Here is a 13,378-nt window from a genome sequence, read left to right on the forward strand (position 1 = left end):
GGCAAAAGAAAACCCAAAATGCTCTAGGTTAAGGGGCAAATTATGCATAATTAACAATGGTGTAAATGATTACAGGAAAAAAGTTACTCCACAGAAAGAGCTTTGCTGCTTGGTCTATTTTGTGCCACCTTCTATTCTCGTTACTCCAGAGGAAGTGAGTAAGAAAGTCAGACGCGTTTCACTCCAAAACCTTTATGAAGGAGTGCTCAGGCTTCACATCTCCAGGGAACAGCTGATCTTTACAGTGCCTCATATGGGAAACATGTCCTAACAGGTGGGTGAAATGAATGAAGAGGTTCTCTCCCAGCAACTTCTGATCTCTCCTGTCCCCAGCAGACAGGTCAGAAAAATGAGTAGAAAAGTCTCTGTCAAACTTAGGGGCTACATTACAAAGTGAAGGTTCTTGGGATTGATGTGGTGAATGGATGAATCAATCAGCAACTGCTGAGGCTAAAGCAGTGAGATTCTTGATGGAAGTAGTTTGGAAACACACAGAAAAGAGAAAGGAATAGAGAATCAGGTACTGAATGTATGAAGCAGAAACAGTCTTCTGATATACACAATAATATCTAATGTGTTTTACTATGGAGAGTTGTGGGCAATTAATTTAAAAATTAAAAATATGAGAAAGCAGGATAGGGAAATTAACATTGAATAAGCATGTTAAAATCATCAGTTTCGCTCTGACTAGCCTAAGTGACTTAAATGAAGAACTCGTTAATTCATAATTGGATTATCTTTGGATAATCTCAATATTATTTTTCTTTTTCTGTTGCTTTGGTTTTTGTTTGTTGTTGCAGGATTCATAGCAACAATTCTGCAATTTTCTTATATGGTCTACAGCATCTAGACACAATCTTCTGCCATGAAGTTGCTGTTCAAATTACAGAGGCTAAAACTCTTGTGGACTCTGAAGCTTCCTAATAGGACTTTCCATGGACATCCCAGGCTGCTTTCCTCTGATGTATATTCCCAATATGAGTCCATCAGACAAGGCAAACAGGAGATACCAAAGTACTTTAACTTTGCAAGTGATGTACTGGATAAATGGTCTGAGATTGAAAAGGTAGGGGATCTTCTCTTGTGCCAATGAAACACTTCAATTTTAGATTTCATTTGGAATAAGCTGGGATTTTTTCTTTATAAAAACAATCAGTTGCCAAACAAAATTTGTATTAGGAAATTATACAAAAGTTCATTGTTCTTTTCTTTATTTATTGTTATTTTGTAGGAGCATTAATGCACAGTATAAGGCTTGAACTGAAATAGGATCTAGATTAGGACTTGTGTCTGGAGACAATTAGGCTGGTGAAAATTTCAAGTTCAAAAAAGAAGAATCTATTAGGAATACCTGAGCTTGATGAATAGCAAATCTCAGTCCTTTAAGGACAAGAAAAAAATAGCTTATGTATAGCCAGCTGTCAAATACTCATATCTTCCATTAATCACAGAAGTCTGTGCATTACTATTTCATGGTCTTTCAGAAGAAAATCTTTTATGTTTGAATTCATATGTTTTGTAGGCTGGAAAGAGACCATCAAACCCTGCTTTCTGGTGGATAGATGGCAAAGGAGAAGAAGTGAAGTGGAGCTTTGAGGAGCTGGGGTTCCTGTCTCGGAAAGTGGCCAATGTGCTGACCAAAGAATGCGGACTGCAGAAGGGAGACAGGCTGATCCTCATCCTACCACGAATTCCAGAATGGTGGTTGGTCAAGGTGGCTTGTATGCGAGCAGGTCAGTGATGTAAAATGGTCATTGCAAATTGGTTAAGAGGATCAAGAATGGATATGATTTATCAAGGAAAAATAGTGTAATAATCCAATGAGTGGACCAGCTGCCAGGCAGTCCTGAAGGGTTTTCACCAGGGGCCATAGGAGAGGTAGCTCAGGCAGTGGGCAAGAATATGCCAAAAGGCAGGGAAGAGCCATGGAAGTCACCAGACAGGTCCACGTTTCATTCCTGACGGGAGAGCAGAGACATCTGCATTAATCTAATCTAACTGTTTGGCTGGGGAACACCAGGGCAAATCCATATCGGAGATCAGTTTGGGAATGGTTAATAGCTTAGGTTCTTAAAAAATAATCAGATGTAGGAAAAAAGCCAACACAAACTAACTTTATCTCTCTTCCAGGAATTGTCATAATCCCAGGAACATCCCAATTATCAGCCAAAGACATACTGTACCGACTCCAGGCATCGAAGGCCACATGCATCATTACCACTGACAAACTGGCACCTGCAGTGGACTCGGTGGTGTCCCAGTGCCAGTTCCTGAAAACCAAGCTAATGGTGTCCAAAAGCAGCAGGGAGGGGTGGCTGAACTTCACTGAGCTATACCAGTGAGTATGACTTAGTGCCACTGCAGACACGGGGACAAAGCAGACCTGTTCCCACAAGCGCTCATTTACATCAACTACAACCACTGAAGTTATAATTACATTCTCCTTTTTACAGAAAGCAATCTGCTGACCATTCCTGTATCAAAACAAGGATTCAAGACCCAATGATTATCTTCTTTACCAGTGGAACTACAGGTTCTCCAAAAATGACTCAACATTCCCAAGGCAGTCTTGGTTTCAGACCCCTTTTAAGTGAAAGGTATGAAAGAGTTAAGCCTGGTTGAACATAAGATAATTGAAGCTGCATAGTAGAGCTATTGTAAAAAAATTACTGAAGAAGAAATACCCATGTACATCCCAGCCCTTCTCCCTTTGAAATCAGAGTTAAAAACCCCATAAAATTGCTAAGGACTAGGATTGCCCTGGTGTCTCAATCTTCCAGTTAATAACTCTTACCCTCTTTCTGGGTATTTTTCGTTGTCTTTTTTTTTTTTTTTTTCCCTGTTCTATCAGGTACTGGTTGGATTTGACTCCCTCTGGCATGATATGGAACACAGCAGACACAGGATGGATACTAACTTCAATAGCATCTTTTTTTGATCCCTGGGTTTTCGGATCATGCATCTTTGTACATAACCTACCACAGACTGACTCAGCAGTCATCCTAAATGTAAGGGGAAAAGTCATGGAAATGTATTCCTCTGCAGAAAGCATACCAAAAACAATTCTTCACAGCATCCACAGATTTCATGAGGGTTGTGTTTATAGTAGTGTTTGAGATATTGTATTTGTTGTGTAAAGCCACTTTCATTTTTAATGTGTACAGAAGGGGACAAACATGCAATCCATTCATACATTTTGCACACAGCTGGTGAGCACATGAAGGAAATCATCCAAAAACAGCATAAAATGCCTGCCATCCATTCTAGTGACGGTGGAAATAATATCAGTGGGTATTAATGCAGAAATGAAGTGTTTCTCTGCCCACACTGGCCAAGATTAAAGTGAACGCCTCCCTGTGATGTAGACAGAGGAGGAACTATTCTGGCCATGCTCCAAGCTGTGGGGTCCTGGTATCAGGTAGATGTGTTAGCATGGGATTTTTGTAATCAAATATACAATCTGCATATTGCATCAACTGCAGGAGAGTTCCTCACCCAACAGAGGATGTGCTGCTTTTACATAGGGGGCAAATGTACTTCTCCTTTCTATGTCACCTGTTTACTGTACATACTCAAGACATTTTTTTGTCTGAGTTTCACATGTCCTTCTTATTTAACCCTCTAGACTCTCTGCAGATTCCCAGTTGACGCCCTGATCGGTGCTCCAACATTGTTTCGCATGCTGGTGCAAAATGATCTCTCCAAGTACGTCAAAAAATTATTTACTAATGTTTAATTTACCCTAACTAAACTTAGTCATCTGCTATATCTAACTGCTTGACCCAAAATAGAGTAATAATTTAGTTCAAAATATCCTTCACCAGAAGATCATCATGCAAAGTTTGAGTTTTGCTGAGTTTTTTTATCAGAGAAACTTGATGTTTTCCCTCAGAAATTTGAGACTTATGCTAGTGTACTTGTGAGTATGAAACTGAGAGTCCGTTACTTTGTCATAATTTTTGTTTACCACATTTACTGTCCACACTTTGGGAAGGACTTCATCCTAGAAAGTGCATGTCAGCATTATTATGACCTTATTTGTTGTGGCAGTTGTACCCCACCCCCTGCTCCAGTTCCCACTGCCTGTCATTGTTCCTTCCTTCCCAATTGAACTTTCTCACTTGGCCTGTTGCAGAGGGTCAGCAATCAGGACCCTGGCTCAGCAGATCAGTATTTGGTTATTTATAATCCCAGCTGACTTCAGCAAAAAATTTATTTTTCACATGTTTAACTCTGACTGCTACTTACATAGAGTGTTGAGCACAGAGTGATATCCTTGTATCAGGAGCAGAAGTATCTGATTTCCCCACTTTGTGGCACTAACTCTCCCAGTAAACAGCTCTCCCATGATGTTTACCCTTGTGTGCTCCTGGTCTCAACCTCTACATTTAAGTATTGCCTTCCTTGTTTTTAACTCCCTGTGAAGATACAAATTCATGAACCTGAAGTACTGCATGAGTGGAGGGGAACCACTCAACCCAGAAGTCATGGAGAAGTGGAAGAGCCAGACTGGGCTGGACATCCATGAAGTATATGGCCAGACTGAAGTGGTACATCTGTAGGGATGTATTAAATATTAAATATTAAATCTTTGGAATTTCTTTTTGCTGTGAGGTTTGTTTTGTAAGAACACAGTCTGTTTCCTCCTTCACATTTCTGTGAATGATTCAATAATTCCCTTCCCTAGTAATCTCTGAAAGAACTCCCTCTCATGGCTCTTTTCACAGAACCTGTCAGAAACATGGGATTTGGGGGGGAATGTGCTGTAATATTTCCACGAATGTCCTTAAGCTGATTCCAAGTAACAGTGACAGTCAAGAGGGCAGAGTTTGAATCTAAGGGAAGAAAACTGGTTAGCAGAAGACAATAATTTTTCACAGAGAATGAAATAGGATTCTTTCAGGGAGTTTTATGCTTTTGCTTATCTGTACCATACAGCACTGCCCTATAGGATCCTATGAACCTTAATTCCTTACTTTGGAATTAGTCTAGAAATTACATTTAATGAATTGAGTGTGAATGTCGCAATTTTCAATTGCGTTTGATTTTGTTTTTTACAGGGAATAATCTGCTCTGTTTTTAAAGGAATGAAGATTAAACCTGGATCAATGGGGAAAGCAGCTCCCCTTTATGATGTTCAGGTTTGTTGACTGCACTTTAGATTCTGTCATGGGGGATTTTTTGTTTGGTTGGATTTGTGTTTGGAGTTTGTTTTTCCATTGGACTAAAATAAGAAATTATTTTTTTTTCATTCTAGATTGTAGACAAAAATGCCAATATCCTGCCTCCAGGAAAACAGGGGGAAATTGCTGTCAGAAGCAAACCTATAAGGCCACTTGGTTTTTTCTCTGAATATTTAGTAAGAACTTTATTTTATTCTTCACCACCACTACCAATCTCTTCAAAAGTGCTCCAATTGCATAGTGGTCCTAAAGGCTGGACATTTTTCATCATTCATTTATTACAGAGTAATTTGTGTATTTTGATTGGTGGGTGTTAGAAAAGGAAAGAAAATAATTTAGGATCAAGTTAAATTTTTACTTAAAGAATAGAAATTATTTTAAACCTATTCTATTGTATTTTATAGCAATATCAGTACATCCTTGACTGAAAAATTAAGTTTCAGTGCATTTGATGTTACATGTGTTATACCATAATGTGTAGCTAATGTATGCTCAAAATCTAAACTACTGCTTGTAAACCACTCTAAGGATAACCCTAAGAAAACTGCAGAAAGTGAACGTGGGGATTTTTATGTCACTGGAGACAAAGCGACTATGGATGAAGAAGGATATTTCCATTTTATTGGCAGAGATGATGACATCATCATTTCTTCAGGGTTAGTATGCACATACCCATTCTATATCTGCCATTGTATATTCTTACATGTTGTGTCCTGGTGAGGTTCTGACATCATAGTCCTGTGACAGGAATGTATTGACCTCTTGACTCTGGAATACTTGCTGTTATTATTAACTTTTCACAGACCTGCAGTACCATCCCCTGCAACATCTCATGTGTTTTAACAAAGAATGACGGCTTCAACTGGCAAAGGAGGGATGTTTATCTAGTTTATTTTTGGACTAAAATGGAAGGCATCTCTATTGGATTCAAAGAGCTTTTGAAACAATTTCTTTTTAACATGTTGAAAGGAAAGAATTTGATAATGCATGGTGTGATACCATAATGTGGCACAGGCTGCTGCTGCAGACCCAGCTGCAGGATGGGATGGAGCTCCAGCCTAAGAGCCCCAAGGAGAGAGCACAGATGGAGAAGTATCCACAGCCCCAGCAGTCCTCTGCCACAAGGCCACTATGAAATGCTCCTACTTCCAGCTTAGTCAGCTTTCCCGTTTTGCCTAAAGCTCCTGTACTTGGTTGTTAATTTGTTCTGACTTTTTTTTTCATTTCAAGACGGGAATTAAAAAACATTTGTTAGTGTTTTTTCCAGATAAAAAATAAGTGCCAAATCTCATTTTTATTTTTCCTTATCTAGGTATCGCATCGGGCCGTTTGAAGTAGAGAGTGCCCTGATAGAGCACCCAGCTGTGGTAGAAACAGCTGTTGTCAGCAGCCCAGACCCCCTGAGAGGAGAGGTAATGATGCTGAATAGAGGCAGGGGAAGCAATGCATTTGTCCAAACATACAACAATATCAAGGAATTTCTACTTCACTGAATAACGTACAGCTCTAAGGCAATAATGTCACCTTAGAATCATGAAATTGTTCAGGTCGGAAAATACCTCTGAGATCACTGAGTCCAAGCATGAACCCAGCACTGTCAGGTCCACAAATAAACCATGTCCCTAAGCACCATATCATGGATCACCTTTCGTCATGGATAATCCTAATGCGACTGCTGAAAAGCAAAATCCCTTCCCATTTACATGCCATTGCTCTTCTGAGTTTCTTCTCATCCCAAGATCTTCTCTGTGAAGAACACTACCATGATGTTGTTCACTTTGCCCTTGTTCTTAAGCATTTATTTATACACTGAAATTGTCATTTATGACTCTTGGTGTAGGCAAACTTATACTGGAACTGCCCAAGCATTAGACATGGGCTGCAGATGTGGGGAAAGCACAATCCTGGGCCAGGATAACAGTGCTTACTGTCCTCAGTGTGAACTTCAGAGAGAAACAAAATGTCCCTTAGCTTCAGGAAAAACTCCACAGAGACACCTTTTATTGCTCCTTCCTCTCGGCTGCTGCTGAGAAGAAAGGGCAAAGGTTCTTATTTGTAATGAGGGCACAAAAACTGTCCTTTAAACTTTCCCTTCTGCACATACACATGCTGAAGCTGGACACAATAATTTCTTGTCATGTGCTGGTTTCTCTGTTCTTCATGACTGCTGTGACTCTGAGCAGCACTGCTCACTGATAACCTGCACATCAACCCTAAAAACAGGTGGTGTCAGATCACTTTTGATAATTTTACCTTACAGGTCGTGAAAGCATTTGTAGTTCTGTCCCCAACCTTTTTATCCACTGACCCGACAAGCTTAATCCGTGACTTGCAAGACCATGTCAAGAAAACTACTGCTCCATATAAATACCCAAGAAAGGTAAATATTTCTGAGGAGAAACTTTCAAACAGGACACCTTTCCCCAAACCTCCAGAGAATTATCATTTAGATTTTCATGATTCACTTGAAAGAGACAGCAGTAAAGATTCATCTAGACCACTGGCTCCAGAAGACCTTTCCTAAATAATATTAATTTACCTTGTTTTTCATGGATTTGCATAAAGTGCTTCTTCAAGCTTCTCAGAATTTTCTAGGTTTTTTGTATCCCAGATGGATCTCCATGTGCTAAGTCAGAATCACAATTATAATTCTCCATTCTGTGTTTAACTTTTAAACAAGCACTTGCCAGTGCCTTAAGGGTAGCACATGACTGAATCTGAATAAGATTTTGCCTACTGATCATCACAAGTGATAAATAGATACAAGCCCAAGAGGATACACTTGGTGATTCTTAGTAATCCCAGCACCACGGGAAAACAGCTACTGCAGTGCCTTAGCTAACTTGAGGAAAGCTCACAGAACTAAAAACCATTAAAGACTTTGGGGCTGTAACATTCCTTTTTTTCTTCTTTTTGTCATTTATCTCTGGCCTCTGATACCACTCAGGCATTTGCTGTTCTGCTGTGAATTACTGTACTCAGTTTGGTCAGCTGAGAGGCAGCTGTGCTGATGTTTGGCTATCTAGGCAGCCAAAGAGACGGTTTCACAAGTGGCAGAATGTGATGCTTTGGTTTGGCTTGGATTTGAGGCAGGCAGCTCTTACTGATGGGAGTCCTCTCAGTTTTCCACATGTGCTTGGAGAGTCTTGGAAAACCAGCTCTGTAGAACATGCTGCATTGCTTTCTCTCTTTATTTTATCTAGGTGGAATTTGTCAAAGAGCTGCCAAAGACAGTCACTGGGAAGATCAAGAGGAATGAATTAAGAGACAAAGAGTGGGGACGGCTATAGCATTGTCTCGAATGAAACAAAACTTTCATTCCATCAGCACTATATGCATTTCACTACTCAACTGCCATCATTCTGATCTCTTTTTTTTAAGTGCCTGAGCATCAAAAACTACAGGTAACATCGAGATGTGATATTTGTGCCTGCTTGCAGAGTTTCCAGTGTCAGTACCTGGCTGAATTGTATTATTCTGGGTGAAAAATAAAATTTTCAATAGCCTTTCCCTTTGAGAGCCCCTCACCATCCCTCTTAAAGCCCAGCTTCTATTTGATGTTATTCTTGAGAGACAATAAAAAAGATAATGCCCACATTTGAAAAGGTATTTTATGTCAAATATATTTTGATTCACTGTTTCCAGAGAGTTTACCCTGACAGCCAAAGCTTACGGAAAGGACATGGTGACTGGTGTGGTCACTATATGGGTTCCAAATATGCAACATTATGAAGAGGTTGCAAAAGAACATTTTTCTGGTGCCACTGGATAGTGGCAGTAAAAGTCCTTTTCAGTAAAATGAATTGTTACAGATGGGGGATTGGCAGTTTTATTGGATAGGCTCAAAATCCACATTTTTGGTGATAGGATGGGAACTATGTGTAGGTGTCCCTTTTTTTGAAAGCATCTTGTCTCCTCCAAGCGCTAGCCAGGAGTGGAATTCTCAATGCAAGGTTTGGATGTACTCTGAAATAGATATGAACATAAGATCCCATGTTTTGCTTTAAAAACCCCTCTGAGATAAATGAAATGAGAATTGAGATTATGTTCAGTATGTGAAAAATAATCCTTTACTAGATGATGCTGTCATGCATAATGAGAAATAGTTAAGTCGTGGAAATTCACAGTATGTGCTTAATGTTGTGCATATACATATATATGGTGTGTATAAATATATGTTTTGTGTATGCATTTGGCACATAAAATTGCTCTGCTTGCATTAGTAAGAAAGTTAATATTTAGTTCTATGTCTTGAAATGCTTAATACATTTCCAGAATGGGTTTGGAACTTGGTCCTGCAGATTTTCTGGACTGTGATTTTTGTGACTTTGAGTAAGTTATTTTAGCCAGTCCATTGAGCAGGAGCATTTTATAAGTGATCTACAACTTCATCTCGTTTCCCACAAGACCAAAAGTTGGAATTAAGCTTTAATGAAAAACAGAGCAGCCTTTAGATGAGTTTGGATTTAGTTATTTAAAAGGATTGCAGTTTGTTGATATAAAACCAACTTTTCTACTAATACTTGATCTGTGTCCAAATAGTCATCCTGTAAGAATAAAAAATGAACACAATTTATAAATGCAATGTATGTAAGCTTATCTGTTTGAAAAGGGTTTGTTATTGAAAAGATCAGTAAGAGAAGGGGTAATTTTCCAAGTTTGGCCATCACACTGGAGTGTGAGATTTAAGATTCAGACCAGAAGTCACCATCAGTATCTGAGCTTCCATCAGCTGTGGCAGAGCAACAGAGCTCAGCAGCTGCTAATTTGTTAGTGGGTTCCTTTACAGTCCTTAAAATCCAAAATAGAGTTATCTTCAAACACAATCTCACAGGCTTCTAGTCAATGCAGAAAATTAAATCCCCCATGAGAGCAAGCAGTTTGTTTAATGTGATTCTACCAGAAGAAAAGTGAACAAAATAAGGTTCTGCTCAAACCTGGCTGCTGCAGGGCTCTAAACTTCCCTTCCCTTCTCCTGTGTTACAGCTTTGTTCTGAGATTAATTTTTCCTTCATTCAGTCTGAACAGAGGGAAAACAAGTCGGAATTTTTAAATGTAATGCCATTTTTGGACAAAATAACAAAAATTCAATTAGATCTTTAAGTGCAATCAAAAAAAAAGTTGAAAATGTAATCTGGTCACAATTTCAGCAACTGGCTCTTTTTAAGGGCATTCGGATTTCAAATGTGGTTACTTTTTGGAAAAGTAATCCACTTTGAAATGATCAGATTTTAAAAGTAATCCATTTATTCCATGTAAGTAATAAAATTTAAAATATAATCTAATTATGAACTTTGAAAGTAATTGGTTTTAAAGCAAATTTAAAAGTATAATCCTGCAACATGTTCCTAGGTTTTTGGTATCGGTCTGTGCTGGGCTTTAAACAGACCTGGCTGAACTTTTTCCTTAGCCTTGGTAGTGACAAAAATTGCTCATTCCAGCAGGGAAGAGTTTGCTCAGAAGGTTTCCTCTCTGCTGCAGGACAGCCTGCTCAGTCTGCACTTTGGGTCAGACACACTTCCCAACATGTTCTTTCAGTTTTACAATGATACAATACCTGAACCTGACCAGGAAAAAAGGAAGAAACAAACTGGTGAATCAAACATTTCTGTTTGATGTGTGGGCAGGAACCTTTGCTCTGTCACACTGCCCAGGGTTTCAAGCAACCACACAAAGCCCCTCAGTTGTTCACAAGGCTGTGCTCAGTTTCGGTGGTGTATGTCCTGCACTACTAACTTGAGGAATTTCTGAGTCAACCAACTGATATCCCTTGTTTTTCTAAAACAGAATTTACTCTTTTTGTTGGGCACTGGGAGTGATGTGCTACCTGTCAGCTAAATCCTAAGAGCCTAAAGCTTTTAAATTGGCATGCTTGCCACAGAAAAGGAACACAGTTTGGAATGAAACTTCCAAGTGATGTTGTTATTTCTCTGTACAGAGAAGTTGGGGTTTGTTCAATAACTACCAAAGATGATCTCTGGGAACATTCAGAGGAAGAAACTGAGAAACACAGACTGGGGCTCTTTGCTGCTGAGCTCCTCACCAGAACATGCTCATCCTGAACTTTTGTATATTCCAGCATCCTGTTTCCTATCAGTCTTAAGAGGACAACCTTCTGAATAAGAGTGGGAGATACACATTGCTGTTCTGCTGCTTTGAAATATTTCTAAAGCAATATATTCTCTATAACTTTAAATGTACATGGCAGAAAAGGGTTTTGAAAATAGTGATAGAAGAGAGAAAATGGACTGGTCCTTATCTGCAGCGCTGTTACTGAAAGCCACACATATACCATTGTTGGTGATCAGACTCCCAGGGCTAGCCACTACTGGGTTGCATAGAGTTTCAGGATTAAATATAATCCAGGATTTCCTGGGCTGAGGTGTCAGTTCAGACTGTGAGATATTTCCATAACAGCCAAGCCGTTCCAAGGTTATGGGCACAGCAGAGGTTTAGCTCATCCCTGCTAGGTCACATCTCACATTTCTTGTTACCTCTCTGTAGCCCTTGCACTTCACACCATGCTGCTACAGCACTTCATTCAGAAGATATGAGTAGTAGCTGAACTCTATGACCAAGGCTGCATTGAGCACAAAAACACCAGTGAATCAGAAAAAAAAAAAAAAAGAAGGAAAAAAAAGCACAGGGTTATTTTTCTCAGATTCTCCTTGTTCTGCTGTAAACCCACTATGCACTACCCATAAACATATCCAACATATCTGCTGGTAGCAGGAGCTTGGGAAAACAGCAAATCTGTTGGGTAGTAAAACTGATGACCTTTCAGGACAATTGTTATCAACTGGCTAATAAACACAAGTCCCAGGTGAGGCTGTGCCAGGAGGGTTCTGCAGGTGGATCTTGCCTCCTTCACACCCTTAAGCTCTAAAATGGATATTCCTTTGCTTTCCAGCTACAAAGCTCATTATTATCTGAGGTCAAAAATAGAAAACAAATGCACAAAATGCTGTGTCCATTACATTAATCTAAATGGATCTGAGCTTGCACTGCTGAAACCAGAGGATAGTTGAGAATTTATTTCTTTAGGAGCAGAAATTAAAAAGGAGATGAAACTAAATGGAGCTTTGAAGAGCTGTGTTTCACGTCCCAAAAAGTGGTCAATGTGCTCTCTGGGCCATGCAGTCTGCAAAGGGACCAAGTTCTAGTGATTCTACCTTGCATCCCAGAATGATTTGAGGCAGCTGAGTGTGGCTTGTACTCAAACAGGTGAATTGTGTGATTCCTAGTGCTCTATAGATTGTTTATTACCTTCTATGTTAACAATTCATTTAACAATTCTATTTCTTATCTGGCTTCCTTGCTTGAGCGTTTGACAATCAAAGGGGTGACTAGGGTAGTCTCTAACAGCTGATGTAATTACCTTCATCATTTTTCTTTCATTTTCTGTGGCTTGTGTTAAATCAGTTTGACTGTGACAGACTCAAAGCTGTCAGTGTTTTCTGCCTCAAAGTTATGCATTATACTTTCACTGTGCCTATAGCAAAGGACCTCACGGAAACAGAAGCTATTTTGTACTTCAAGTCTGCACATCTCTATTCAAGTTCAGATGTGTGAGACTTGTTTTACCACCTTCTTGTTTCTGGACTGAATGATGCTGGTAGTCATCAGGAAAAGCTGTGAAGTGATCAGGACTGAAAGGGAAAAATACCTAATACCTTTCCAATTTTATTGTGTTTTCAGGTGTTATCATCATCCCAGGGACAACACAACTGACAGCACCAGACATTTGCTATTGATTGCTGGCTTCAAAGGCCAGGTGTGTTATTATAATCAATGATCTTACTCCTGTGGTGGACTCGGTTGCATCCAAGTGTCAGTCTCTGAAAATAAAGCTAATTGTGTCTGAAAGCAGCAGGGCTGAGTGGCTGAACTTCAGCCATTTGCCCAAGTAAGTGCCTTCTACCTAAACCCTGTTAGATTTGTCTCCAGTGGAAATTTCCTCGTGTTTGAACACTCTTGTACACTTGGATCTCATTAATGAATAAGATACCTCTAAGGGGGTAGGAGAAGAGACAATTTAGTCTCTTTTTTATATAGAGAAGCAATATCAAGGAATAGCCAAACTGCAGATTATAAAATAAGTAGCTTTATGATGTCTAGATTTGTTATATACCACCATAAAACAACACAGAAAAGTGGGCAGGAATGACTTTTATTGACAGCTGTGCCCTATTTAC

The 13,378-nt window shown here is 39.4% G+C and overlaps 1 protein-coding gene across 2 annotated transcripts; it reads left to right on the plus strand.

Annotated features, from left to right (window-relative positions):
• The first annotated feature begins 124 nt into the window (after positions 1–124).
• On the plus strand, positions 125–10,215 carry LOC131584742 (acyl-coenzyme A synthetase ACSM4, mitochondrial-like). Of its 2 annotated transcripts, none has more exons than XM_058850154.1 (14): positions 125–274; positions 801–1,066; positions 1,523–1,733; positions 2,131–2,338; positions 2,454–2,597; positions 2,852–3,008; positions 3,626–3,705; positions 4,427–4,550; positions 5,061–5,141; positions 5,258–5,359; positions 5,712–5,839; positions 6,496–6,595; positions 7,444–7,563; positions 8,387–10,158. In XM_058850154.1, the coding sequence occupies exons 2-14, from the start codon at positions 866–868 to the stop codon at positions 8,471–8,473; spliced, it is 1,743 nt and encodes a 580-aa protein (XP_058706137.1). In that variant the 5' UTR covers positions 125–274; positions 801–865; the 3' UTR covers positions 8,474–10,158. The 2 variants fall into 2 exon arrangements, with proteins under 2 accessions (XP_058706137.1, XP_058706138.1); XM_058850155.1 differs by having other exon boundaries at positions 133–274; positions 844–1,066; positions 8,387–10,215.
• The last annotated feature ends 3,163 nt before the right edge of the window (positions 10,216–13,378 follow it).

The sequence above is a fragment of the Poecile atricapillus genome, chromosome 14 (assembly GCF_030490865.1).
Source record: "Poecile atricapillus isolate bPoeAtr1 chromosome 14, bPoeAtr1.hap1, whole genome shotgun sequence".
Taxonomy (NCBI): domain Eukaryota; kingdom Metazoa; phylum Chordata; class Aves; order Passeriformes; family Paridae; genus Poecile; species Poecile atricapillus.